The sequence below is a fragment of the Arachis ipaensis genome, chromosome B06 (assembly GCF_000816755.2).
Source record: "Arachis ipaensis cultivar K30076 chromosome B06, Araip1.1, whole genome shotgun sequence".
In the NCBI taxonomy this organism is placed as follows: domain Eukaryota; kingdom Viridiplantae; phylum Streptophyta; class Magnoliopsida; order Fabales; family Fabaceae; genus Arachis; species Arachis ipaensis.
The window spans coordinates 125,909,715-125,921,132 of NC_029790.2; the positions used below are offsets into that span (position 1 = coordinate 125,909,715).

At 28.6% G+C, this 11,418-nt stretch overlaps 1 protein-coding gene across 1 annotated transcript; it reads right to left on the reverse strand.

Annotated features, from left to right (window-relative positions):
- LOC107605272 (transcription factor UNE10) lies at window positions 683–8,129 on the reverse strand. Its single transcript, XM_021105028.1, has 6 exons — window positions 7,855–8,129; window positions 7,002–7,725; window positions 6,608–6,688; window positions 6,446–6,511; window positions 3,714–4,124; window positions 683–1,121 (listed from the first exon to the last, which is right to left on the reverse strand). The coding sequence occupies exons 1-6, from the start codon at window positions 7,956–7,958 to the stop codon at window positions 1,029–1,031; spliced, it is 1,479 nt and encodes a 492-aa protein (XP_020960687.1). The 5' UTR covers window positions 7,959–8,129; the 3' UTR covers window positions 683–1,028.

The window sequence follows — 11,418 nt, forward strand, 5'->3', positions numbered from 1 at the left end:
AAATGTGACTTCAACATTTTAGCTTTAATAATAGCCATTATAAACATAAACATAGATATACTGGAATCCACATATTTCTATTATGTTTATTGTTATAGGATAATATTAGAGAAATAAAAAATAATCAGAACTTTTTTTATTTAACATTCATTAATAATTACAATAATTAATAAATGTTAAAATAAGAAAATTTTAGCTGATTTTAGTTCATAATTCTTTGTTACCAAATATTTTCCATTGTTATATATATAAACACACCAGATAAACCACAAAAGCATCTAATTACCCCAACCATTTCTAACTACCGGGGTCTGATATTATAAACGATACAATAGAAGAGCAAGATCAAGAATTAGCTCAATAGAGCTAGTAACAGATTTTCTATAATTAGTTACCCTAACTGATAGGTAGTTATATCTGTTATGTTCACTGTTATATATAGTCTAACTACTCTATCAGCTTGTATTCTATTCCCTTCTTTCATTCTCTCTACTCTGAAGTCTATCTTTTCCCTACTTCAATTTTCTTGAGTTCTCTCATCACTGCTCATTAGAAACCTTCACAGATATACTACCAATACGCTAAACAAAGCTGAACGTTTCTTTCTTCATCATGTCGTTGCCAAATAATAATAAGTTATAATGATGGTCAAGTGTCCTAATTATCTCACAAAAAGAAGTAATTAATAATAACAATAACAATAACAAGCACACAAGCTCTGAGTTGCATGAACTTCTATATATGAAGGTTAAATAGAGCCAAGAGAACCCACTAAACCTTAACAAGCCAAAAAGAAAATTGAAGGAAGGAAGGAAGGGAAGGCGTTTCCAGCTAATATACAAATACATTACCAAATGCGCTCGTTCAGTTCTCGTTGATGCTTATCATTTTTCACAATACTCATCGTCACTTCCTTCATTAGGTATATATATATCACAAAGAATAAAAGTATGCACAATTTCTTGTAGTAGTAGTAGTAGTAGTTCGTCACTGCCACAAAGGCTGAATACAAAGCATGAGGTGGAGGATCAGGTCTTATTGGAACCTGAAGGTGGAGGTTGTTGGTGCTGAAGCTGCTGGTACATGGCAGCAATCCTACTGTACGCATCCATGCTCATGGGCTGCAACCAATTTAACACTTTTGTTAATTATTATAATTAAATATGTGAAAGTAAAGAGCGTGTACACCAAAATCAGTTATCAGTATAAAATATATGCTAAAATACAAATACACATTGAAAATAAATTAAATTACACATATATTTATACATAAAAATATTAGTGGCTGATTTTAGTGATTAATTTTAGTTAAAAATAGCATTTTTGAAAAGAAAAATATCTTTATTCCTATCGCATCAGGAAGCCAATGATGTCAATCTTGATATCACATTAGACACATGCAACAATAATTAATTAATTATATCTGTGTATATCAATTGGGTCTGTTGCTTAAAAAAAATATTTATTTTTTTATTAAAAATATAATTATTTATGTGTTTTTTTTATTAGTTTAATTTTTTTGATAAAAATTAATTTTTTAGTCATCATATTAAAATTATTATGAAAAAAATCTAAAATTTGATTTTTGTTAACAAAGAAAATAATACAAATCAAATATAAAGAGAAAGAAAATTTATATAAAATTTAAAGAAACTCAAAAAGATATCCTTGTATAATAATCATAATATAATAAAAAATATACCTTTAATTTTAACAACACTTACATAATTACTATAACTATCATAATATAGTGATACTAAAATTTATCATTTAGGTATCATCTTTTATTAATTTAAATTTTTAGGAAGAATAGATTTATGTCATCTTCCAAGATAACTAGATAAGTTAGTTATAGATACGAATAACTTTGAAAAAATGTCATCGAATGTCGGTATCAATAATGTATCTGATACTAGCTAGCTAGTTATATCAACTTAACAGAATATATGTACTCTTATTCTATGAGTTGCAATGAGAAAACCCCCTTAATAGTAGTAGTCTATATGTGATTCCTTTCAAAAGAGTGAAAAGGTGTATGTTTTCTAACTTTAGTGTCGAGTTGTTTGGGATTTGAAATCAAGGAAAGCTACTTCTAACTCTAGGGATCAATAATTGTCTTAACTACTTTAGTGAGTGAAACTGATTTGTTTTAGGTTTAATAGGATTTAAGAGTATTTTCTAGCTCTAGTAAGTCTTCTGGGGTTGAGATCACTTAAAATATTCTCCACCAAAAAGGCAAATTAAAAGATTTGCCTTTGAAATAAAAGTTCACCACAAAAATTGATGGTACAATTTTTAAAATATAAACGTTTTATGTATTATTTATTTGTATATATATCTTTTTATATTTTTTATATAAAAAATAATTGATAAAAATGAAAAAATAAAAATTCTATACATAAAAAATGATACAAATATTATTTATTTTTATAAAATTTACAAATTAAAACTGCTGATGTTAAAAAATTTTATTCCACAGAGAAATAATTTTTGTAACATTTTGTGTGCATTTTTTTGTTTATATTTTTATTATATAAAAGCAAATTTGTTATATTCTTTTATTTTTCATACTAAAATATAAAAGATTTAAAAATAAATATATAAAAATACTCATGTAACTTTTTTTTATACGCAAGAATGCTAGAAAAATGGTCCTTAATTAATTAACTTTGTCGCTGTCCTAAAATCTCAAAACAGAATAGTAATAACGCCATGAATTTGATTTGACTTGTATGCATAACTTTATCACTAGTGTCTCTCAAGTTTCAGTGTCCAGTCAGTTCGCAAACAGCAATGAACCACCATGTTATTTTCAATCATTATTCGAATTTTGAACTTTCTACCCTTATCCCCGAAATAAGTCCTAAATTTGACTACTATAGCAAAAATCAGAGTTGATTATTCTAATAGAAGCATAGGCCAAATAATGAAAAAACACACACATACACATATGATGTTATCATCATTAATTAGTTATCATGCATATCACATTTTTTTTAACAAAATTAACTAACAAATTTAAAAATACTCTAAAAATAGAAGCATATCTAATAAGAAATTAACTAACAAATACTCTAAAAATACTTATCATAATACCAAATATAAGAAGTTTGTATTAAGATAATTTAATAATTTTGTTAATAATTATGTACAGCTAAAAAAATTAACTAAAAGAAAAAGAGTAAATCTTAACTAATGTTCTAAGCAAAGTCCTTTTGATAATAAACATTACTCTATTTTTAATAAAATTACGGATAAAAATTAAGGATTAGAAATATAATTATCCGTGTGTCTTTTTTTGTCGGTTCAAGATTTTGAAAAAAGTAATTTTACAATATAATATCAAAGTTTTTATCATAAAAAAAATTTAGAGTTCGATTTTATTATTCTTATGTGTACACTAAAATTAACCATTAAAATCAATCATAAATATAAAGTACATATTAAAATATAAATATATATTATAAAAAAATTAAACTATACATGTATTTATACACAAATATATTAATGACTAATTTTAATAACTAATTTTAATGTACGAATATATTTTTAAAAGAAAACTTATACGAAAATATCTAAAAATTTAAAAGAGACTTTTATATGAAATGACTTGTTAGAATATAACAATTTATGTGATTCATTCCATCAATTTAAACTTCAAGAGAAATAATTTTACACAATAAGTATAAAATAATTTTGGAGCATTTGCTCACCTGTGATGGACATCCGAAAAATGAGGATAAATGGTCAGGCATGGCGGAGGGTGTAGGTCCTTGAAGTCGGTCGGCAGCTCCAGTTGCGGCGGCAGCAGTGGCGGTAGCAGCAGCATCCCAAGAAGGCATAGGCATGAAGGGAGAAGGGTGGAGGACTGGAGGGATTCCAGGAGGGATATTAGTGCGACTAAGGGTGTTCATATCCATGCCCATGCCCATCCCCGCCATGCCCATGCCCATCCCCATCCCCATTCCCATGCCCATGGGAGCCATCATTGACATTTGAAGCTGTTGTTGCATGGTCATGGGAAGCATCATGGATGACATGTTGATCCTGTTCACCATCTGCACTTGTGCTTGCAACTGTTTAAGATATTCTATCACTTCATCCAACATTGAAGCTTTGTCCGTCTGTTACAAAATAGTATCAAGTATTCCAATAAAGCTAATTTTGTCGTGTTTTCATGTCTAATCATAATTAAATAGGTCAATTATATGCACATATATACATACACATGAAGAAATTCCATATAGTAATTATTGCATATAAAAAGTTTTAGAATGTGTGCTACTTGCAACTTGCTAGTTGATATTACGTCTTTTGACTTGTTGATAATTGATTTATTGATGATATATGTTCGATTAAATAAGTAGCATCGAAATAGGTTTATGAGTTTGAATCTTTTTAAGTAATATTACTGTAGAAAAATTGTTTGTTTAAATTTAACTAGCTTAACGAGTATAGTTAGGAAATTAATTTTTTATATTTTCTTATATATATATATATGTCTGTGTATGGATGTGTACGTACTTTTGCTAATGCTACTATTGCCATAATTGTATTCACATTCTAGAAATTATAATATCTTTCAGTTTGGTGGTTTAATTCATGGATGAGCTGTATCGAATCTGCAGGAGGCAGCTGTTGAAATGTTGACTTGAAAACTGAAGTCTTTTTCCTTTTACATGCTTCTTTTGGAGTTCTTATCCAGATTGTGAATATCACTTTCTTGAATATAATTTTTTATTTATATCCAAATGATTTGGAATTTTGGCAATTAATTTTGCTGCCTGATGAGTTGAGGCATTAAATAACATAAGGCCCTACCATCACTGGAAAGGTTTTTCTCTTGGAGCAGTTGTGTGTCTCCTCACTAAACAGGCTTGTGATATGAGAAATAAAAGTGTCACAATAATTGTGTAAACTTGTGTGGATACAGATACATATGGTTGCAAGCACACACTCTGGAATTCCTATAGCCATATATATATATATATGATTGGAAAATGCTCCTTAAGCTTCAATTATTCCTTTATGAAGGATCATTTTCAAAAATAGAACTTGAGTTGTATTGGCAGACAAAAGTTTTGGTAAATTCTTACTTATAACCCAATGAGTTATAGTTCAAATGGCATAATCTTTTCATATTTATCTAAGAGATAGTGGATTCAATCTCCCTATTTTTGATAAAAAAAAAATTCTCACATATAGAATAAATATATACATAAAATACAAAATACAGAATGCGAATATATTTGATAGTAAAATCATATTTTATTTAAAAAAATGATAAAACTTACTTGATTTATTATTAATTTTTATTCTCTCTATACTTTTTACACAGTTTTATTTGGCTAAATTTTTTTGATATAAAGAGAATTAGTGTATAATGCATAGTTATTAAAAATATTGGTGTTTTTTTTAATATAGAGTTTATTTTTTAAAAATTATTATTGAACAAATCAGACGATTAAATTTGTTGAGAAAACAAAATCTGAGGATCTAATTTAAATAAAGTATACAAATCTAAAAGTCATCTGATGGTCTAATTTATATTTTTTATATTCAAATTAAACACACCATACTTCAACAATTTTGTAAAATATTATATTCTTTTCAATATAAAAATAAAAAGTGATTTTATTTTGTACGAGTGAATACCAAAAATTTTAGCGAATACAGCTTGGATATCAGTTATATTTATGATTTCATCAGCATTTTTTTTTTGGTGACTATGATTTCATCAGCATGATGGAATGATATACCATTATTATTTGTTTTATTTTTGTCAGAAATGATCAGAGATATTTTACGGACCACGTATATCTCATCACATATGAATATAAGCCCCATAAGGTTGAAAAGTCAAAGTAAAGAATAATGGCATTTAAGTATTTAACTTAATAAGTTTTGTTTTAAAAAAAGAAAAGAAATGATTTGAAAATCATTTTATCGTTACTGGAAGGTCCAAAGAACTCGATAACAAATACATCAACTCAGAGAGACCCTATCTGAACTGGGTTTTGTAGGGTGGAATTTCATGGGACCGCTCTATGAACTACAGTAAAATAAATGAAAAAAAAATTGGAAAAAATTCTGTTATATCAAGTGCCACTTGCATTGCCATGCATATCTTTAAAATCTTTTAACTAAAAAAGTAATATCTTATATTCTTAAAAAACAAATGTTCTAAAAAACCCTTATGTCATAATACTATATATAGTTTAACGACTATGTTAAGATACACTTAATTATTAAAATCAATCATGAGTATAAAATAAAAAATATATTAATAATTAATTTTAATATATAAATAATATTTTTGATAATTTAATTATTTATTGGTATTATTGGAACCATTAAATAGATACTAAAGAACTGGCTCACAAATTATTAGGTCAGCAAGAAAAGCCACTAGCTATAGTTGCAACTACTGTTGTATATGACATACCTTGCTAGAATTTGGGACCAGCTTTTGCAATGTCTTCATCCTTTGGTTTATCTTATCCCTCCTTTTCTGAAAAGCAGATACACAAGGAACCAATGAACATTAAAATCTTGATTTTGTTGATAGAAATGGCATCGTAGACAAGTTGTTGCAATAATGTCTTACCCTTTCAGATTGGTTGTGTATAGCTGCGGCTCTACTCCTTTTAGTGGACACAGAAGATTTTCCAGTTTCTTTCTTCTTCTCCTCCTCATTATAATATTAAAATTTTTATGATTCAAAAATTTAGAATTTAATTCTTATTAAACTAAAAATAATAATTTTAATGCAACACTAATAAAAAAAAAAGAGAGAAAGAGTAATTAGTTTTTCTTTTCAAGTTAAAACTACAAGATTTTAATCAACTCCTTGCAAGGATTAAGCTCATTTTAACTTTTGTGTATAGCTTAATAAATTCAATTTGTATTGATTTATATGCTATAAAATAAGTGAAAATGATAATTATTATAAATAATGGGACATATTAATGTTAATTTTTACAAGTGAAAGGCGTACGTACCATTGATCTACTGTGGCAAACGGAATCATGGTCGTCAATGGTGTTGGTCTTGGTGCACTGCTTTGCAGAGCTTGTATTTTCCGGCGACCCCATCGACGTCGAGGTAGTGAAACCCACTCCGAACTCCCTCTCGCACGTGTCAAGTGTCACGTGCCGGCTTTCCCTCCCAAAGGTGGCGCTGCCACTCACACTCTGATCCCTGCTACTCATCTCATGTGCCGACACCGTCGGTGCCGGGACACGTCTCACCATGGCGGCGCGTTTTTCAAGGGCGCCTCCATCTTTGGCATCACCGGCGCCCATACGTGTGGTGCGACCCGCCATGCACGCTCCAAGCCCTCCGGAGATGGAGTCCATAACTTGAGGCGTTCTTTGCTCCTCTACCCGGTTTGAGCACGGTACCAGCGCGTCCATGGTCACCGTGTTTGAAGTTCCCGGAGAAATAACGGTGGCCGGGACACGGTGGGGATCAACCCATGGGACTAACAGATTTTCATAGACACCGCCGAAACCGTGGACGGCTGTTGATTTGGCGTTTTGGGGTGTGGTAGTTGCTTGGTTGACTATGGATTCCAATGTGCCACTTGCACGAGGCTTTTCCCATGTGTACTTATTGGCGGTTGTTGTAACCGCCGAGGACTTGGTCGGCACTCGCGGGAACCCTAAGCCATGCATTGATAGCTGTCCATTTTCCCATGTTAGTTCTGCGACTTCATAGTCTAACCTGTGCGATTAAAAATCATTAGATAACAATTTAGTCAAAACAGTTATTTTTATTGATGCTATTTATGAAGAAAAAGTAATTGGTTTTATGTGTATGTATGTGTGTATTAGTGAAAGAAAAGGAAGATACATGGGAACGTCAGGGATGGTTGAGTTGGAGTTGGAACGTAGAGAGGGTCTTGGGGGCGGTGGATTGGTATCCTCCACCTCCCAGCTGGGAACACACTGGCTCATCTCTTGAAGAAAGAATAAGAATTGATGAACACAACTGTGTGTGCTTTCTCTTACATGATGGAGGGGGAATAGTAAGTAGTATGTAGTGGTGGGTGTGGGAGAAAGAAAGAAGGAAAATATTGATTGGTAAATGATGGGATACGATGTGATATAGTGGCGAGTAAGTGAGCCCCCCTTAGATTATTAATAATAAGGGAAGGGAATGAATATAATGCAGTTTGTGGATTTTATTTCACAATGGGAAAAGAGTGAATCTAGTCCATATGTATTGGAGTGAGAAGGGGCGCTAAATTTTCTAGGCATAGTCACTTTTGTTTTGTCGTTTCAATGATTCACAATTTGTCCGATCCCTTGCACTGTCAGAGACTCGTATATAAGGATATACTACTCTATCGTATGCCAAATTTATTTGATTACATAATATTTAAAGTTACTTTCTTTAATTAACAACTCTTTTATTATTCAATAATAATAAATAAATAACACACAATTAAAAATATTTTAGTTAAATGTAGATTTTTGCTAAAATTTTGTCAAAAAATTTGGCAAATAATTATGATTTTCTATAGATTCTGTTAAAAAATTTAAATCAACAAGATATGTTTTGTAGATAATATATAATACTTGCCACATTTTTTTAAATTCAAAAACAACTTACCAAAACAACAACAAAGCCTAATGATCTTATTAGGTAATATCGATCATATGAATTAAACAATATCATTAAATTCTATTATATATTATGTCTACAGTAAAATTATTTACTCATAGATCAAATTCAAAGACAATTTACTGTAGATTTTTCCAAAAATATCCCAAAAAAATGGCATGTACTTTTGTAGAAGACGGGAAAATTTTTTGCATGTACAAAATTTGCAACAAAATTTACAAATACACTTCGTAACAAATTCCTCATATTATATATTCAAAGATAAAGTTGCAAGTCCTCTTTGCAACAAAAATTGTCGTTAAACATTGTAACAAGATTCACAAGTAACAAATTCGTAGTAAATTTTGCAAATAAAATGTAACACATTCGTAGTAGAATCTATGAAACAAAATTTGCAACTATTTTAGGGACAAAAGAGTCTTAACTATTTGCCTGGTTGATATTTCTTCCCTCACAAGGAAACTTTTCTTGGTGTCTATTCGTTGAAGCTGTAGATGCTTTTTTTCTCTTCAAAATAGATACCTAGTTTGCTTCTTTTGAACATGAAATCATGAAGCATGTTATGGTTGGAATAGATGTTTCTAAATCACTCTCACAACTTCCATGCAACGTTTGACTTACTTTCAGTCCAATTCAGATGCAGTCCATTACAATTCTAAATAATGTTTTTAGCTTTCTTACAAGTCAAACAGAACATGATTCAGAGCACTAAAACTCAAGCTATATGATCCAAACATGAAAGCATAGTAAATTGTACAATTTTGAAGATATTTCCACCAAAACTCAAATTGAAGTCCAAACTCAGTTGTCATGTAATAAATAACATATAGTTAAGCATAACAAAGGATTAGGAAACTAATTATGAAGGATATTGCTGGTATATAATTTCAATACACGCTTGACTTATTCCTATAAAGCCTAAAATACTGTTAAATACTTATTACTCACCCAGTTAGTGTTTGTTTGGGCGGTATTTTTAAAAAAGATTTTTTTAAATGATATTTTTTAAAAAATATTTTACAAAAGTAAAAGTAATTTTATGTTTGGATATCTTATGTAAGAAGATTTTTGTATATGTTAATTAAGTTTGGGTAAAATAAGATAAAAGTATTTTTATTTATTTATTATGTGAAAAAAATCTTTTTTTTAAATGAAAAAAGATCTTTTAAAAAAATATGTAAGTTATAATTTCTCAAAAAATATATTTTTTATTTTTCTTGTACTTTTATTTTTACTATTAAAAATTTGTCAAACACACTAAAAAATAAAAAAATATAATTTTTGTTGAAAAAAATTACTTTTTTATAAAAAATAATGACATGTAATACCTAATATATAGATATTTGCTTAAAAAATAAGACTAAGATTATTCTCATAGTAGAACATAAATTTGTAGGATCGTAATATGAAATTGTGATAGATCATTTTCTATGACTCTCGGAAATTTGTCATATTTAAGGTTTTTTCTGTTGCAAAATTTATCAGTAATTAGTGATAAATAAAAAAATTTACTGATAATAACTATTTATTACTATTTGAAATTTTCAGTTGGTAAATCTATCGGTATCAAATGAATTTCTTTTAGTATCTTTGCTTTTCAGGTTAGCATCTTCACATATAGAGAGTATCTATAAAAATTCTAATACTTAAATCCATTAGAGGTATGTTTAAAATTCTTATACTTAAAAAAAATATAAATGATAATTTCTTAAAAAAGATGTTTTTTTTAAATTTTTAGTGCTTTTACTTTTACTATTAAAAATTTGTCAAATATACTAAAAAAAAAATTTATTAATTTAATGACACCTAAATAAAGACTTAGGGCTTGTTTGTTTGGGTGAGCTTTTATGAAAAGATCTTTTTTTGAGTTATTTTTTTTTAAAAGATCTTATAGAGAAGTAAAAGTAATTTTATGTTTGGATATCTCATGTAAAAAGGTCTTTTTATCAATCAATTATGTTTGGGTATAACAATATAAAAGTATTTTTTTGTTTATTTATTACATGAAAAACATATTTTTTTAAGGAAAAAAGATCTTTTAAAAAAAGATGTAAATTACAACTTTTCAAAAAATATCTTTTTTTTATTTTACTAATGTTTTTACTTTTACTACTAGAAATTTACTAAATATGTTAAAAGATAAAAAAGATCTTTTTTCATTGAAAAAAGATCTTTTTTTTAACTAAATAACGGGGCCAAAACATCCACTTAGTACACAAAAGAAGAATATGGTCATTCGGAGGACTTATTCACTTTCTCTGCACTAATTGAGATGTTGGAATTTGAAATAATTTTATATAATATATGTAAATCAATGGCCAACAACTTGGTTGGTTGAGTGTTTCCCATTTTATGGATAAACAATTGTCTTAAAAGCAAATGTTTGTCAAGTCCTATTAATAACACTATTTGACAAATCTACCAAATCTTTCAAGTAAAAAGGTGATGAGCAGAAAGAATATCATTTCTACCAAGGATAATTTTATCAAACATTATTTACTATGTAATTTTTCTTTAGAATATCGATTTGGATTAAAAGAAGGAAAACAAAATTCTAGAACAAAATATATCAATTAAAGGAAAGTTACCAAGTACCAGAATATGCCAAGAGGCTAGTTTGGTTTAGATCTTAGATTAGTTAATTTAACATTTCCACTTCAATTGAAATTAGAGATCAATGGAAACATTCAATTTGTTGCAAATCAATCCTTCCTTTGTTAGATCATGTTAATTTCTTAAGAATGTTCACATAAGAGTTATTTTATTTAAATTAGAGATAAATGTGTACTA

What these genes read in the sequence shown, in the direction of transcription:
- LOC107605272 (XM_021105028.1), bottom strand. Translation starts at nt 7,958, where the DNA reads ATGAGCCAGTGTGTTCCCAGCTGGGAGGTGGAGGATACCAATCCACCG. An exon ending in ACCATCCCTGACGTTCCCAT is followed by an intron (nt 7,726 to 7,854) that starts GTATCTTCCTTT and finishes TTAATCGCACAG; the next exon opens with GTTAGACTATGAAGTCGCAG. An exon ending in TGGTCCCAAATTCTAGCAAG is followed by an intron (nt 4,125 to 6,445) that starts GTATGTCATATA and finishes ATTTTGTAACAG; the next exon opens with ACGGACAAAGCTTCAATGTT.